The 17,971-nt window shown below is 51.8% G+C and overlaps 1 protein-coding gene across 1 annotated transcript; it reads left to right on the top strand.

The window, feature by feature from the left end:
• Nucleotides 1-791: 791 nt before the first annotated feature.
• Stc2 (stanniocalcin 2) lies at nucleotides 792-13,602 on the top strand. The gene is made up of 4 exons (XM_075941386.1): nucleotides 792-1,438; nucleotides 3,315-3,457; nucleotides 5,637-5,848; nucleotides 10,510-13,602. Exons 1-4 carry the CDS (start codon nucleotides 1,288-1,290, stop codon nucleotides 10,895-10,897), a joined length of 894 nt encoding a protein of 297 aa, XP_075797501.1. The 5' UTR covers nucleotides 792-1,287; the 3' UTR covers nucleotides 10,898-13,602.
• The last annotated feature ends 4,369 nt before the right edge of the window (nucleotides 13,603-17,971 follow it).

Genomic DNA, 17,971 nt, shown 5'->3' with positions numbered 1-17,971 from the left:
GGAGATAGCAGCTGAAGGCGATCTGATTCCCAGGATGCTTAAGGAGGGGGATCCAAAAGAGAAAGAAGGTATAGAGAGAATGTCCCGGAACCTGGGACCTTTTGCTTTTATTTTTGCATCAGAGAGCTGAGGAATAAAGGGAACCTTCCATCTGGGCCGAGAGGTGCTTAGGAAAAAATGGAAGCGTGTGTTTGGAGATGCCTAAAGTTGTCTGTTAAGCTCTGGCTTCTGGAGCACGCGATGCTCCACGGCCGCCTGACCCAAGGCTGCCTGGGCCTCCTAGCGACCCGCCAGGAAATGATGCAAGTCTGGATTGTCACCTGGATCCCTGAAGCCCAGACAGGAATCCGTCTGGATTGGGGGAGGGGCGAGACAAGACGCCCCAGGTGTTGCAGGACCCACCAAATCCCGGCAGAAATAAGTGGGAGGTGGACTGTCTCTCGGGCCAAGTGCTTCAGGGTTTTGCAGCCTGTCTTTAAGCGCCTGTTTGGTAAACGCCAAGCCTCACGACACTTAGGAATTCCCATCGGAGCTCAATTTGCTCGCACCATCTCTGTGCCCAGGTATCTGTCCCAATCTATCCAGGCTTCGGGGCTGACAATGTCACTGAGTTCCAAAGAGAAAACTTTCTCAGCCGGAAGCGAGCCCCTGCGGACGTGATCCCAGCAAAGACCGACCCTCCCCGCCCTCTCTCCCACCCCAGCCCTCCCCCCCCCCTTTTTTTTTTAGTTTTCGCGTTGCAACTAGAACTGGCATCCTCTTTGGGTTTTTTTCCTCATTCCGTTCGGCCATTGCCCCGGAGCACCCGCACACGCGCACGCATCTTGGGCCGCGCTCACACACACGCACGCAAAAGCGTGGCCGGCGCCAGGTCGGCAACTTTGTGGGGTGCTCGCCGCGGCGCTCCGCTTCCTCCCGTAGTAGTTGGCGCAGGCCCCGCCTCCCGGCTGTGTTGTCAAACGGGCCGGGGTCTCGGATTGGTCCAGCCTCCGGGACAACACCTGCTCGACTCCTTCATTCAAGTGACACCAGAGCTTCCAGGGATATTTGAGGCACCATCCCTGCCATCGCCGGGCACTCGCGGCTCTGCTAACGGCCTGGTCACATGCTCTCCGGAGAGCTACGGGAGGGCGCTGGGTAACCTCTAGCCGAGCTGCGGCGAGGAGGAGGAAAGGGGCGAGCCGGGAGGAAGAGTGGGAGGAGGGGGGAAGCAGCAGAGGAGGAAAAGGAGGAGGAGGGGCGCACAAAGAATCCAGGTCTCCCGGAGGGAGGGTGATACCCAGAACCATGTGTGCCGAGCGGCTGAGCCAGTTTGTGACCCTGGCTTTGGTGTTTGCCACCTTGGACCCGGCGCGGGGGACCGACGCCACGAACCCTCCGGAAGGTCCGCAAGACAGGAGCTCCCAGCAGAAAGGCCGTCTGTCTCTGCAGAACACAGGTAAACGCGTGCGCCCTGCAGCGGGGAGCTGCGGGGAGGAAACACGGTGCACGCCCGCAGCGCTCCTAGTGCGTTTAGCCCCAACCCAGCGACCCGAGCTCACCCCGAGCAGCGCAAACTCTTGGTGGCTCGGGACTTGCAGAGGGAAGAACGAGAGAAGCGAGGGCTGGGCTGGGCTCCGAGCGCCCGGAATCCGCACGTGCTAGCAGGGTGATGAAATGGCTGAGGCAGGACTTGTTGCTACTCTCCCCCGGGCTGAGGGGAAACGAGGCAGCGCTTGGCGCTGCCAGCTCCAGCAAGAGTGCCAGGCCCAGAGCAAGACGCACTTTGTCCAGGTTAGCCTGTGCAGGGCCCCGAGGGTCCCCGGAACTGAGCTCGCCCTGCGCTCAGAGAACTTCTCTTCCAAGCCGGCCAGTCTGGCATGGACTGACTCTCCTTCCTTTAAAGATTGCCGGACATCCCAGAACTTTGCTGGCCAGTTAAATGGCATCAAGAAGTTTTCCTTGGGAGGAGGGAGTTCGCAAAGCGTACCTGTGTGACGCTCCATGGTCCCTTGCTCCTAGTCAGGTCAGCAAGGGAAGAAATGTTGACACGACCCAAATCGTGCGCCGGCCCTGCTCACCGGCAAGCAGCAGCGCCGAGCCTGGCGTGCAGCACACGGGGCTGGCCTTCTTCCCAGCTCCCGGGAGAAAAAGAAACGTGTCTGCCGCTCGGCTCCTTGCTTATGCCCCCACTCCCGCTATTCCCCTGGGGCCGTGTGAACGCGGCGGCCGTGGCGTGCGTGCGCTCCTTGGCTGAGTCGAAATACACAAATGAGGGTCAGGGGCGCCCAAGTGAGCTATCGCTGTCCTGTCCGTGGCCACGCGTGGAGTTAGTCCAGCCTCTCTCTGCCACCACCCCCCGCCCCGGCCCCGTTGCCCAGGCGCGCAGTCGAGGGTCCCTCGCCTGCCCTGCCTCCTCTCGGGTTTAGGTGCCCCTCCACAAATACACGCCCCTCACTCTCTCGCTAGATTTCATCTGATACAGATTTTTCGACTCCAGCCCCGCCCTTCTTCCAAAATACACTTTCCTAGTTGTAATTTTGCGGTTGGTTTAAATCGTGGAACTGAGTGAGCCCAAGAGGGCATGAGACTGCACTCCCGCAGCCTGACAGCTCCTCTGTCCTTTCAGGCTGACGAATTAGGACATCTTGGAAGAGGTAGCACGCTCCTGGGCCTCAGGGATTCTAGGGGATTAAGTGATAGCTCACACCAGATCCCTAATTAAAAGGAACTTCCAAAGTGAATGACGGCGGGTGGAAGGCCAGCCCCCACCTGCCTCCATTCTGAGGCTGTTGCCAGCCGCAGCCTCCCTGGCCTGGCATTTTTTAATGCGGGTGGTTTGGAGACACGGCTTTAATAGGAATCTTGTTTTGATTTTTAGGTGTTGAATCATAAAGCTGAATTCAAGTTGCTTTTTGGAAGCTTTCGTCTGGGGTCAGGAAGGAAATAGCAGGATCTTAAAGGCAGTGGCTTCTGCGGCCGTATAATTCATGAAATTCGGTCTTTTGGAAATCTTACTTTTCCCTGTGGGTTTCAAAAGCTGAAATATTTTCTGCTCTTAAACTGAGTATTCTCACATATACCTTCATAAAGTGGGAAAGAAAGAGGGAGGGGAAAATGCTTGTCCTAACTTCTGACTGTGATATTTGTTATTTTTTGGCTAATTTTACAAAAAAAAAAATACCAATTCTTTTCAGTAAGTAGTAGTAAATAATGACATTCTATTTTTTCACCTCCTTCGATTCTGAAATTGGCACACCCTTTTCCCCTTTAGTTTTCCTCTAGCCCTTACTGTTAGCATGGCAGAAAACTTGTAATTTTTTTTTTCATTTTAGCGGAAATCCAGCACTGTTTGGTCAACGCCGGAGACGTGGGGTGTGGCGTGTTTGAATGTTTCGAGAACAACTCTTGTGAAATCCGGGGCTTACATGGGATTTGCATGACTTTTCTGCATAATGCTGGAAAATTCGATGCCCAGGTAAAGCATATAGCATGAAGAATACTCCGGGTTGGTGTGGCATGGCTGAAATACTGGCTGGACAGATTGCTAATCCATTTCCCGTACTGTTATTTGAGGCAGTTTGACACTTGCAGTTGTAGAGAAGGGCACCAGTGTGTTTGCTTCCTGGAGTTGCCATTGGGCCAAATCCTTTCAAATCCTTACACTGTATCTGCATAGGAAAAGCAGGCTAGACATCGAAGTCATAGCCAGTGATAAATACAGTGTCTGCACAACCAGAACCCCATCTCCAAAAGTGCATGAGGAAGATAAGGCTGGAGAGGTAGGGACCCTTGCTGTAGGTAGCAAAGGCTCTTCTAGTGTATATGTGGGCAGGCCGCATAAATAATTCACGCCCTCCAAACAGCAAGGAGCAGAGAGAGTCTCCCCTCCCAACCCAAAAAGTCAAACCCTGACTGAATCTCGCTTGCCTTATAGCCAGAGCTGAATCCGCCTCAGATTGCCAAGGTAAAGTTGAGTTGCTACTCAGGGCAAACCACCTATAAGCCAGCTGGTGGTTCCGGCACAGAATGTGTGTTTCAGTAGCATGTAGCATTGGGCTTATCGCCGCTTTCTGCCCAGGTTCTCGGCCCTGTCCAAACACACTGCTGGTATAGCTCATAAATTTCCTCTTCCATTTCAATGGAGCCTGATGACTAAGTCTGGAGGAGGCCAACAGCTGAGGTGTGATTTAGACACGTCACCCATCACCATCCACTGACATCCTGTGGACAGCCTCACAAAGCAAGGCCTGGGAACCAGAGAGGGACGTGACGGGGTGGCAGCCTCGACAGTGGAGGATGTGAGGTAGCAGAGGGAAAGCCGAAACGGAGGGAAGAGGGAGAATTTTGAACTCCTTGCCGTCCTTAGAAAAGCGTGGCGCCCCCCTGCCCCCTAAATTGGAGCTAGGCCACGCAATAGGAAATCCGGAAGAGAGGAGCGTATCAAGGGCCTTCCCACAGGATGTCAGAGAAGAATACTAAAAAAACAGATTGCCACAGCCCTCACATAAATCCATCTTGTTTTCTCAGCCAATAGGAGAATGTTCTCAAGTTAGAGACATCCCTTTCAAGTCACTTCTCAGTGTGTAACTACTTAATAAAGTGCCAAGCCCCGCCCTAGCCCATCTGGCTCCCAGCTAGAAAGTCAAAGAAAAGGGGGCGCCACAGGGTGGACAAGGATGCCATGTGGGTCTTCAACCATCAGACACTATCTGTAGACATTTCTAAAGAGAAAACCAAAATAAACAAACATACTGGCTGGCTTCCCACCTCCGACCCGAACTGGTTCACTTTCTCAACTCAGTGATTTCCAGACCTGCCTCAAAAAAAAAAGAAAAAAGAAAAGAAAAGAACAAAAGAAAGAAAAAAGGTTAGCTCTTGAGACAGCCTGTTTCCATGGAAATTAAAGGGAGATTCCTGGGTAGATACCCAACAGTGCCTCCAGGGCAGGGAGGTTGATAAGAGTAAAATTGGGAGCTTGCCCCCACATCCTGACAACTGCCTCCTTCTGGCCTTGGCACAATCGGCTAAGGGTGCCAGGAAGGAGAACTGTGGGCCACATGTTGCCTGCCTGGCTGCCTCACCCCTCTGAGACAGTGGGGAGGATGCTACTTGATGCTTCTGCCCCACTCACATGCTGCCAAGCAAGATGCCGGGGGGACCTTTTAGAGACCATAATCCTAACAGTTTAAAAGCAAAGAATGTTCCTTTCGGAAGCATGCAAAGAGGTGACAGATCATGAGCTGGAGCACCGGCCCTAACAGGGAGGCTCCAAGAGCACTGCTTCCCAGGATGAAGTGTGAGCAAGAAGTGTACTCTTGCTGACACTGGCAAAGGAGCTAGGGCCAATCTCAGGGAATTTTCTACCAGGCAGTCACCTCCCAGCTGCCCGGAGGACACCCCAATTCCAGGGAAACTAGAAGAGCAACTGGGGAAGAGAGGGGCAGATCTGTCCGTGTACAAAGCTCACAACCACTCTGGCCTGATGCCAGCAATGTCACGTCGCCTCCCACCTGGAACCACATCAAACCAAGCACAGCCTCGCTACGCCAAGATCAAAAACCCCTGTGCTAGCCTGAGACTGGCACATGCCATCCTGGCTAGTGACAAAACCTTGTCTCCTCTGCCCCCCTCCCTTTTGTGTCCTCCATCCTCAGGGCAAGTCATTCATCAAGGATGCCCTGAAGTGCAAGGCCCATGCCCTGCGGCACAGATTTGGCTGCATCAGCAGGAAGTGTCCAGCAATCAAGGAGATGGTTTTCCAGTTGCAGAGGGAATGCTACCTCAAGCACAACCTGTGCTCAGCGGCGCAGGAGAACATCGGCGTGATGGTGGAGATGATAAACTTCAAGGACCTCCTGCTGCACGAGTGAGTAGCACCCTCATCCCCAGGAGAACGGGAGGAAGGGTCGCCTGGCAAGGGTGGGGTCCTGAGGGCCGGAAATGTGTTTGAGGACGCTACTTTTGGAGGTGAACTCCCTTCAAGTGGATACAGTTGTGGTGTGCCCCATAGAGCTAGAAAAACCCCCAGAAATTCATCAAATTTGAAATCCCCGCAAACAGAAACATTATTTTTACTAAGTACAAAATATCTACTATCAGAAGCATTTTCCATTCTCCCCACGGCCAAGTCCTGGTTGCTGTGTGATCCAAGTAGCTCACAGGCGTCAGTACAACAGCCGGTACACACTAACATTTACCTGCGTGTAGGTGCTCGGCACTAGGCCAGGTGTGTTACATGAAATGTCCGCCCGTTCCTTACATCAACCCTTCATGCCTCCAAATTCTCACCACAGAAAACTGATCTCTGCTGTGGTGAAGCACGAAGCACTCACAGTTAGGGTGAAGCAAAGCTAGGCGCTGGGAGTCTTGCAGTGTGGCTACAGCACCTTCGCTCTCAAAGGTGCCAATCTAATCAGCTTTTTCTGCTTCCAGAGCTCCCCAGGTCCCTTCTCTAACTCTGCAGAATACATAAAACAAACAGCGGAAACTTTAGTCTGCTAAACAGGCATGGTAAAATGGACTTGAAGATGATAGAGCCAAATCATCTCATTCCTTGGCTCTTACCCCAGCTGTAGGATCCCAGATTTTGCAGAGCGGTAAAAGACATTGATCCACCATTGTTTCTAACATGGCAGTGAGGTCCACAGGCCCCAAAGACAGAGATATAGAACAAAAAGGGAAGCCACCAGTATAGTAGACAGTGCCAACCACTGCCACCTTTATAGCCACCTCCATCTTTCCATGGTGACTCATTTGGGCCAAATCAGCACAATTTTAGGGACTTTCACCCATTAGTTCATTGCATGACCTTCTCCCAGTTATGTTACCAAACATACCCCCTTCACGGCACTAATGCCTAGATTCTGAGACAGCCATCTCGTCTCTCAGTTATGAGGCCTTGAGTAGCTTGTGGCACTTTGTTACAATATAAAATTATTCATGGTGAAATTCTGCAACCAGACCTTTCCAAAAGAAAGACTGTATTGCTTGGTTTTTGGACCATACTAATACTTCACAACAGATTTTCATTCTTCCAAATATTTACAAAGGAACAATGGCATGGACAATAGTAATTGTCTTTTATTTCTCTTTGGTGTGCAAAGACCTTGGTCATGGGCATGGATTACCCTGTTTGTCTTCTGACTAGCCACAAGATTGAAATTCGCATCTCCCCTTCATAGGGAAGGCTAGTGAAGCTAAGAACTTCCCTTGTGAGGTTTGATTCCCGCTTTGCGGCCTGGGGATTGGTAGTGTACGCTAGTCTCTTACTATCCACAGGGGATGGTTCAAGGTCCTCCCCTACACATCCACATCCATGAATGAGGAAGGCTCAGATAAATCGATGGTGTAATCTACTCTGGATGACTTACGATACCTACAGACAGAGCAGCTGCCGTGTAAGCAGTTGTTAGTCTACAGTGCTTAGGAAATAACGGCAGGAAGGGTCTGCTACAGTACAGAGGCAGGTTGCTTCCGAAACGTCCATCTGTGCTCGGCTAGTTGAATCTGCAGGCACGGAGCTGTATATGAAATTTGCTGTGAGGAATAGGCCGGCGGTCAGAATGCCAACTGCCCTGCCCCTCCTGTTCTTGCTAGACCTGCTAAGACTTCAGGAGTCTTCTCATGTGACAAGGTCTTCTTCCTTTCCCTAATCACTCCCTCATTGTCACCAGAGAGTACTATGAGAGTCTCTTCCTTCGAGATGCTCTTGAAAGAGGCACATGTTCACAGCCAAGGAACCTCTATCTCAGTGGCATATTTAAGAGGACTTTTTAGTCTTCAAGGTGGGAGGTTGGGGGCCTGCTATACGCCTGTGATACATTCCTGGAGTGTGTGGAGTATGAGTATCTTCTGAAGAAAGGTCTTTGGGAAAACGGAAGCCTTTCAGGTTTGGGGAACACATGCCCCATCCTAGAATTTAGGGAGGGTTAGCGCACTGTGATGTCTAGTGCCTCTTCCACAGGAACATGGCCTCCAGGCCAGGGACTCTTGTTTCACGGGTCTCCCACAGCATTTAGAATCAGCAATAGCAGCCAACACTGGCCTGCTTTGCCGAAGCAGGTGGTCCACCCTGTGCAGAGGTGTGGGTGTCTTAAGAACACTGCCAGGAGGCCTCATGCGGGACCTCCTCCTGCTGCTAAGCCAGGACTTCTGGGCATTGAGTTTGTGCCAAGCTCTGGCTCCTTGAAAACCTCCATCCCCTAGCACCATGCAGCAATGCAATGCCCAGCTTCGACTTCAAGCTGAACTTTCCCAATTTTTCAACCAGCTTAACTGATTAAAGGATCCGTTCAGCCCCCACATACCGAGAAAGCCATCTCAGAGTGTGTGGCAACAGTCACAAACAAGAGAATGTGAGCCAAGTTTGCCTTTCCCTTTAAGGAGGAGGAAGTCAGCCGTGCAGAATCCAAACCACCCCATTCCTCTACAGTGCTTCTGCCAGAGCAGGGGTGGCAGCAAGGTCCAGTCTGCCGCGAGCTGCCCCTCTCACCGCTGCCTGCCCACCCCACTCTGTCCTTATCATCTGCCTCCCCCTAGCTGTGGCCAGTCTCCCTTGGCCTCTGCACACCCTGTCACCGGGTGCTGGCAGCCGTCAGGGGTTTGGAGCCTCAAACACATTCCCCTCCTTCGGCCTTGCTGACACTCAGTTGAGTGCTGGGTTTTGTCATCGGACAGGCTCAGCCTGCAGCCTAAGAAGGCACCGTGCCAACCCAAAGCACGGCTTAGATTAATTTACTTGGCCACACACGCCCTCCCCACGGGGCTCGGCTTCATCCCTGAGAGAGAAGACAGAACAAGCCGAGGAGAGGGGGACTAGTCCTGCCTCAGGAGGCCGGTGTCCATCTTACAGGTCCAGGGTTCAAAGGCAGACGCACACCATGATGGAGAAGACCCCAGAGAGATCTGTGTGTTCCTGGGAGGATCTTTTAAGCTAGACACTTAAAGGAATAAAGGAAACTCAGTTCGAAATCCCAGATAGAGCCAGCAAATGACCAAACATTTTGCTCCCATTTTGCAGATGGCCTCAGTGGATTTGAGCTTCCTAAGGCAGCGTTTGTTTTCAAAGTATGGAGGGGGCATGAACGGCTTACAGCATCCCTTTCTCTATAACTTCCTCCTCTGAGTGTTCAAGAGACACTGTCCTTAGCAGCAGCCTGGGCCTGCTTGAAAGAGGCTGAGCGCCTTGCCCACCAGCCATGCACAAACCGTGATGCCAAAGGAATCAAGTAGGCTTCAAAACGCAGCTCCAGAACATCCCTTCTGCCTGTCCTCAGCCCAGGCCAGGCCTCCCTTGCCTAGGATTTCCCAAAGGGGACTTTCCTTTTCCCTATCCCTCATTCTTATGTCCTCAAAGTAAGGACAGTTCCAACCTGGGGAGTGAATGGCCACAACAGCATTGATTATGCCGCACATCTTAGAACATAAGCTGCTTCTTCTGCAGAGCCAAGGTTGCCAGCCTGCAGAGAAAGATTACACAGACCCCTAGGATGGTCATCCAAGTCTCAAGTCACACCTCAGGAGAGAACCTTTGCTCCTTATAAATGGCTGCACATCCCACAGCGATTTCCCTGTGGAAGCAGGCGCTGTCTGTCATGGGCACATTTGTCCAGGACTTAATTCTAGTTAGCCACACAAAGTCACATAAAGCATCCCACATCCTCTTGGATCTTAAAGGCCAGTGAGAGTTAAGGGGGGCTCCGTAGGTAGGCCCATCAATTTAAAGAGGGGGCACGCTTCTCTGTCCCCTGGAGTGAGTCCTCCAGCAATTTGGCTAAGAAACAACTCGAGGTCGTTGGTACAGGTGGAGATGCAGTTCTGAGACCAGAATGGGCCGTGTTGCTTTCAGAGAGAGCTGCTCTCGTTGTGGACATGGGGACCCTGACTGACCGAAAAGGGAAAGCCACAGGGAGATGACACTATAGGGCAATGGCCCTCCCCAGCGCATCTCGTTTCAGATTCCCCCAGACCGTGGCATACATACCCAACAACTTTCATAAAGGCCCTTTGTTGTAAGCCTAAGTCAGGGCACACAGGTAGGGAACGTGACCTCAGGAGACCCTCACTAATGCCACCTGTGATGGGCAAGCATGGGGACTCCTGACAGCTGCTCAGGAACTCCTTAGTCCGACACTTCCTGGGTTCTTCACTGGAAGTACATACACATACCAATTTACTATTGAAGACCCTTCACCATTGGCCAAGATCGTCTCCACTCCAGCCAAGCTCACCAGCTCCTGTAGCCTGGGTGTGCCCAGGACACCCTTGCTTTCCTCTCCACTCACACAGCTGCTCTGCCTGAAATGCCTACCTTAATGCCCTGGCCTTCCGCTTTCCTCCCATGTATCAACACTGTCAGTAGCGCTACACCTATTTGAGAAGCAGGAACTTGCCTTAATGCCATTCCCTACCATGGAACCTAGTCTGCAAAGATCACTCACCGAACCCAAGTTAAGCAGTGTCTCTTGTCACAGGGCCCCTTAGAACATGCTCCATTCTCAGTCCTTCTCTCTCTGCTCTAATCTCTAGGCCCTATGTGGACCTCGTGAATCTGCTGCTGACCTGCGGGGAAGATGTGAGGGAGGCCATCACTCACAGCGTCCAGGCTCAGTGTGAGCAGAACTGGGGAGGCCTGTGCTCCATTCTGAGCTTCTGCACCTCCAACATACAGAGACCTCCCACTGCGGTCCCTGAGCATCAGCCCCCGGCAGATAGGGCCCAACTACCCAGGCCTCACCACCGGGATACAGGCCACCACCTATCAGAAGCCAGCAGAGGCGCCAAGGGTGAGCGAGGAAGCAAAAGCCACCCACATGCCCATGCCCGAGGCGGAGCAGGTGGCCAGAGCGCCCAGGGACCTTCTGGGAGCAGCGAGTGGGAAGATGAACAGGCCGAGTATTCCGACATCCGGAGGTGAAACGAAAACCTGGCCAAGAAAGTTTCCTCCAGGCCGTCCATTTCCTTATCTATGGACATTCCAAAACATTTTACATTAAAGAGGGGATGTCACACGCAGGATGTGTGCGAATTGTGGACTTCATGCAGGTGTCTGAACAGGTGAGATGAGGTCTCAGGTGCCTGACCTGTGGATCGGCACCTATGTAAGCTTATTCATGGGAGTGTTGCCTTGAGTCTGCCTGTGGCTTTGTCCCTTTCGGTCTGTGGGAGCTAGTGGGTGGCTAAGGTGTGCTCTGTTGGGGGGAGGTCAGATGGGGAGGGAAGGGGCCACACGTGGGTGCTAGGCAGGCCCTGCCCTACAGTTTCCAGTGCTGTCTGCAGGGAACAGGGTAGCTGGGTTCTGGGGCAGGAGTGAGTGGGAAGTGTGGCTGTTAGGGCAAAGGAGGAGCAGAGAGGATGCAGGACTCAGCCATGCTCGATGCCAAACCAAAGCTTAGTGTCGTGCCTGGGACCTTGTGTTTCATAGCTGCTGGAAAGGACATGGGGTACTGCATTATCTGTGTGTCATTTCTGAGCCATTGCTCTGTCTGGCACCGAAGGAGTGGCTGTCTGTTTTGACCACTGCTTCAGAGCTCAATTTTACTTTTGTTTTAAATCCATTGACGATTTGTCTGGCATCTAAATAAATGACTTTCAAATCGAACAACTGGGTCACCAGAACCAGCTCAAAGCAGGAAGAAAATCAACCCCAGCCCACCTCTGGGGGGTAAATTTTTGTAACTTCTCTTTTAAGAAGAGCTCAAACAGCAGTATCCCCACATGGGCTTCTCCTTCCGAAACAGACAGATCCCCAGAGGGAGAAGCACATACCAGGGGTCCCTTCCTTGACAGCCTTTTTCTAGACTTTCGCTATCTCAACTTGACCTCAACCAAGTCCTATGAGCCTGTACATTGAATCCATGTGGCCAAGTTGGAAACCAGTCTCTGCATGCCGGAAAGAGGGAGAAGAGAAACTGGCATGGAGACCACTAAGGAAATTGCTTTTGGGGAATGCCACCCTCTGCATACTTGGGCAAACAGCTTCATTTCCAAGAGACAGGGCTTTCCACAGCCCACGTGGAAATTTAGCAAGAAGGAGGTGGGTGGACAAAAGGAAGGCCAAAGAGGAGAGAAGGGACTCGTGTCAGTGCAGCGCTAAGATCTTCTTCCTCTGGGGCTGTCACAGCTACTGCTTTTGCAGCCGGTGCTGTAGGCGTAGGGGGTAACCTGGACCAGGTCTTGAGAGCAAGGCTCGGCCAACTTTTTCTATGAAAGGCCAAATAGTGATTAGTGAGTTTCCATTCGGCAAGTCACACGGTTTCTGTTGCCACCAGCCAGCTCTGGCGTGGCAGCACAAAAGCGCCCTCCGCCACACAAATGGAAGGGCTTGGTTGACTCTGTTCCACTAAGATTTTCTTCCCCAGGCTCACAGACCGTACATTGCATGTTCCATGTTCTAGGGAGCAGGATGAGAAACATGCATCCTACCCTCTCTCTCTCTGGAAGGCCCCTAAGGCCAGGGACAGCCACCGTTCTCAGAGCACATCCACAAACTCGGCTGGTGTCTCAATGCGCAGGACCCAGTCTCAATCTCTCATATAGGCTATGCTTGAAAAAAAAAATTATTTGGGGAGGGGTGGGTTGGTGACACGCTGGGAATCCCCCAGGAAGATGTGGGGCTGCAGAGCATAGAGGAGCATATGCCTTTAATCCGATCCTGCCTGCAAGGAAGGAGGCCCAGCATGCCAGACTCTGCCGCGGAAAATGCATGGAGATGGTGGCACTGGTGCTGGGTGTGTCTGTGTGGCACCTTGACTGTTTTCTGCTTACATCACTCACACCGTCCTTCGTTCCTGGCTCGGCCACTCCTTTGTCACCAGTGTCTGGACTGAGTTCATCAGTGTCTCGCAGTCACCTACTGATGTTCCATTTGTTTCTGCTGTAAATATTTGTCGTTTGTATTTATTGTCTCGGTGTCTTCCCCCCTCCCAAAGGCATAAACTCGCTTCCTTCAAACACACCAACCGATCTCTGTTGTGTATGTCCATGCCTTTGTCGTCCCTTCCCCCTCCAAAAGTTAAAAAAAAAAAGATGTCATTTCACGGTCCCTCATGTGATTAGAAACACAGAATATATTTATCTCTCGAGTCCTTTTGCTCAAAATTGTCCAGGTTCTTGTGTACCTCCTGAAGGCGTTCGCCCAGTCTAAATGTAAGCGAGGCAGCTGTTGAGAACAGTCCTCCCTAGGCTTCATGCTTCGTACGCAGTTACTTGGGAGCCTTCCTGTTCGGAAGGATGTGGGTCTCCAAATAACGTCGCAGTGTTTATTTTGAGCTTCGAATCTTAACGAGATGATCCGCACACCTCTCCTTTGTATCAATAAATAGCCCTGTTATTCTAAAACGAGAGGGCCAAAGACAGCAGAACGCCGACAACCCAGAACCGAATAAAAAGGAGACACTGGCCCAGGGCTGCAGTCCGTCCTTAGGCATGAGCTCTGAACCTGGCTAATGGCATCTCGGCAACAACACGGAGACGGTGCTCCTGGCATCCACTTCCTAAGGAAGAATGGCACCACGCGGGCTTACTAAGTCAGCGTCTGCTTCTGTTACAAAGCTAGACAACAGGGCCTGGACACTGTCACCCTGTGTTCTTCTTCAAGCATTAATAAAGGTTTTAGATAAATGGCTTGCACTTGAGCAGTGTTATTTCTGGGACACCTGGATGTGAGGCGTAAAGAGAGATAACTGAGTGGGGGAGCGGGGGTGCTGGCATTGCTTGTGCTTCACACTTGCGGGAGGGAAGCCAGGTGAAGAAGCCCCGCCCCACCTCTCAGGACATCCTCATCCAGGACCTCTGGCCAAGTGCCCACCAGGGCCACCAAGACAAAGAGGAAAAGGAATCCTCTGCCACTGGCCTGGAAATAACCACCCTCATCCCCACTGGCTTCTCAAAGCTCCCTCTGCTGTCACCTTCCCGTGCCGCCCATTCTTTCAGGCTGGCACTGCAGCCCCTGCCATCAGCTCCATGCCTTGGCACATGCGGGGTTGCTCGCCGGCTCCTTCACAATGCTTGGCTACCACTGCAAGGCCAGACCGGAGCTCTTCCTCACTACAGCTTGCAGGGCCACAGTGCCCACACTGCATGCCAGGCATCCCGGTGGCCATCGAGCAAGCGTTACCCCACCCCAAGGCCCACAGTATCAATTACTGTTCCCATTTTGCAGACAAAGAAGCCCGAGGAGGCCAGTGAATCATCTCAGCAAGTAAAAGGGCTTTTGCTGTCAAGCCTGATGAGTTGAGTTTAATCTCTGGGACCCTCCTGGTGGAAGCAGAGAACCAAGTCCTAAAGATGTCCTCTGATGTCCGCATGTGCACTATGACATAGGGTGGGGGGGTGCTTTCATAGGCACACACACACACACAAACAAATATGAATGTTTTAACTTGAAGAAGAGGAGTCCAGGTACAGATAACTATGTGGTTAGAGAGTAGGAGTCTGAACTCAAAACCAGATGAGGCCTCCTAGGCCCCCTACCTTGCACGAGGCCTGGGAAAAGAATAAATAGACTCACTGGGTGGTGGTGGCACAATGCTTTAATCCCAGCGCTCAGGAGGAGAGGCAAGTGAATCTATGTGAGTTAGAGGACAGCCTGGTCTACAGAGCTAGTTCCAGGACAGCTAGAAGTGTTATACAGATAAACCCTGTCTCAAAAAAAAGAAGAGGAGGAGGAGGAGGAGGAGGAGAAGGAGGAGGAGGAGGAGGAGGAGGAGGAGGAGGAGGAGGAGGAGGAGGAGGAGGAGGAGGAGGAGGAGAAGGAGAAGGAGAAGAAGAAGAAGAAGAAGAAGAAGAAGAAGAAGAAGAAGAAGAAGAAGAAGAAGAAGAAGAAGAAGAAGAAGAAGAAGAAGAAGAATTATACTCATATTTATAGGACCAGCCTCAGCAGAATTTTTCTGCAGAGCAGGGAAGAAAATGGAAGTTCTCACCTTTGCTTCCTGCAGAGACTGAAGGGCTGGATAACACAGACAGATGTGAGGAGGAGGGTGCAACTGTTTCATGTATCCACATGTGGGTGACTTCGTAAATGCACCTCCCCCCCCCAGACCACTGAGAAAAGCACCTCAGGGGCAGCTGGCTGGTGTGAACACACGATGAGTACTTCCTCCATCCCACTCCACGGCCAATCCTGTCTGAGGACCCAGGCTCCCTCCACCCGCTCACACTGCTCACCACAGTCATCTTCAGCATGCAGATGCCAAGCCTTGAGGACCAGTTGTGTGCCCTTGCTTCTGCTGGCACTTAGCAGATATCGTTTCCAAACCCCAGTTTGCAGATAAAGAAACTGAGGCTCAATCACATCGTACTAGGTCGCATCTCAGGATGAGGCCACCCACGTCCTTGGTGACAGGCAGCTGCCCTGGGACTCCGTCTGACATGTCTCTCATCCCAGGTATGAACACATGGGTTTAATGCATACATATGAATTCAGAAAGGCAGCTGCCTCCCTAAACCCTCGTAGTTGGATTATTAGGCTTGAGGAGAAAGAAAGCAGAGAGGCCTCAAGTATGCCTGGGTCTAAACAAAGGTCCCCAAGGGATATAGAGACACACCCCAAAATCTGGAGAGAGAAATCTAAATTTGTGCTGAAGTCAACAAAAAAAAGCAAGTCCCCTGCTGAGGAGGGGACAAGCCTTGGCCAGAGAACAGTTTTTATGTGAATTATTTTTTTGTGAGCGGAGAAGAGAGAGCAGCAGCTTTGGACTGGAGTCCCATGTCACTGCTTGCATAAGCGGTTTAGTTTTATCACTCCCAAAACATAAAAAAGAAAACGAAAAAAAAAACTCACTCCCCAAAGGGAAGAAAAGTCATAGAGCCAACTTGAATTAATGCCTGAAATGAATGCCAACACCATGTCCCCTGTCACTTGACGGGACCCAGACTCTATGGCTCCTTTGGGTCTGCACATAGCTCGCTACCACTAAACATCAGATGTGCCTGGGTGAGCTGCAGCTTGGCCTCCCCCCGAGGAACTCTCAGAGATGGCAGCCTCTCAATGGGTGCTAAGAAGAGTCATCAGTGGGCCCTGTTCTCCAACACAAGGGGTCCACAAGTTTTACGATTCTGAAATTAAGGAAGGGGAAAGGCATGCCAAAAGAAGGGCACTCCTGAAGGGCAGAGGGACCACCTGCTTGCCCTCCTGACTAGCAGTGACTGCAGGAAGGACCGAGGGGCAGACAGAAAGAGCTGTCCCTAGACTTCTTCCTCCTGCCTCCGCAGGAGATATCAGATGGCTAGTCTAACTGGCTTATCATTCCGTGGGTCAGGAACATGGCAGGAGCTCGTCTGGACGATTAGACTCGTCCCCTGGCACTGTGTGAGGTAATGAATGACTGGGAGCTCCACTCCCCAAACCCCAGTGTCCCCTACAAGATTACATGTCAATGCTTCCATCCCCTCCCTTCCTCTGCACCTCATCCTCCAACGCCTCTCAGAACATGGCTGCCTCTGAGGACTTTTCCTCTTCCACAGTAACTGGCTTTTCCCAAGACAGGCTAGTGGATTTCACAGCATTTTCTTCCCATCCAAACCATGCTCTGAGTTCACCCTTGGTACTGTAAAAACCACAGGACGTAAATGCCATCAAGACAGGATCTATCTCGTTTCACTATTTTTGCAGTGACCTGTACGAGAGTGAGTGGTAGAGTTTTTCCAGAACTCCTAAAATTCCCAGTCAAAAAAAGTTCCAGTCCCAACACAATGACATGATGCTTTCTGGTGGTTTGACTTTGCTGGGCTATACTTCTTCAAATGAGGTAGAAGGATGGAGACATGGTTCCGTGGGGAAAGGCACCTACTGCCAAGCCAGACAAGCAGAGTTCGAACCCAGGACCCACGTGCTGGAGGGAGAGAGCTAACTCTTACAAGAGTTGTCCTTTGACGTCCACAGCCGTTCATCTGTGCTCACCCATGCAAAATATTAAACAAGCATGTAACTAAATAAATTAAATTACTGGTAAACTTTGGAACCAGGAGACATGGACAAGGGTACCCGTTCAGCCGCACACTTGCCCCGCACCTCCTGCATCTGGTAGCCCCCGGGACAAACAGCAGAAAATGAGAGTTGGGACAAATGCGGACGGACGAGGGTGCCGGCCCTGGTAAATCAGGTGAACTTTCTGGGTCCGTTTCCTCAACTACTCCCATCTCCCGACTTCCGACACAAGGCAACGTGACTTTAAATGACCGCCGCTGTATGAAAAGTCACAGTACACTGGAAATTCTTTAAACACAGTGGAATTCAACAGAAAGGATACCTCTCTCTTCTCTGGGCCGTCTTGGAAGGCTGAGGCCTAAGGCTCAGAACACCCATAGGATGAGCTGGCCCTCCCTTTTATTCTGTCACACTATCTGTTTTCTGTCCTACTGTCCAGTCTCAAAAGTGAGCTACGAAGCTGTGGAGAGAAAGAGGAAAGGGGCAATGGTTGGCGCACAGTGGGCATTCATTAAAAGTAGGCATGAAGGGCTGAGGACCTACTAAGTGTGGACTCTGAATGAATTCCAGTCCCTTACTAGGGCAGCAAGCAGGCCCAGAGTAGCTCTACCATGCTGGGCATTCACAGGTCACTGAGGAGACGTGTGACATCTTGATAAGGCAGTGTAAGACCTTGCTGGGAGTGAAGCCTTCCCTCCAGGCCCTCCCCTGGCAGCAACCTCAGGGCAGGGTCCTCCGGCTCAGGCAGCTCACAAGCTTTCTCCATGAGATGGTAAAGCTGAGACCAGCAAAGACTAGAGGAAAGAAATTAGGCTCAGGGCCCACTCTTCCCTCGGCCAGGGTTCCTAAGAGTTTGACATTTGGAAAAGATCTGGCCTGGAGGAGCCAAGGATTTGGGGCAGGGCTCCTTCCGGCTCCCGGAGTGTCGGGAGGAGGAGGAAGAAGGTGACTCAGCTGAAGAGAAATGTATTTTTAAAAAGCGAACCGATGAAGGCACAATGGCACAAAATGTAACCCAGGACGTGGTCCAAATACTTCCTCAGAGAAAGCAGGCGAATTTCC

Source organism: Microtus pennsylvanicus, chromosome 11 (genome assembly GCF_037038515.1).
Source record: "Microtus pennsylvanicus isolate mMicPen1 chromosome 11, mMicPen1.hap1, whole genome shotgun sequence".
Lineage (NCBI taxonomy): Eukaryota > Metazoa > Chordata > Mammalia > Rodentia > Cricetidae > Microtus > Microtus pennsylvanicus.
Note: the sequence above shows the minus strand (reverse complement) of the source record. Positions and strands in the feature narration are given on the sequence as shown.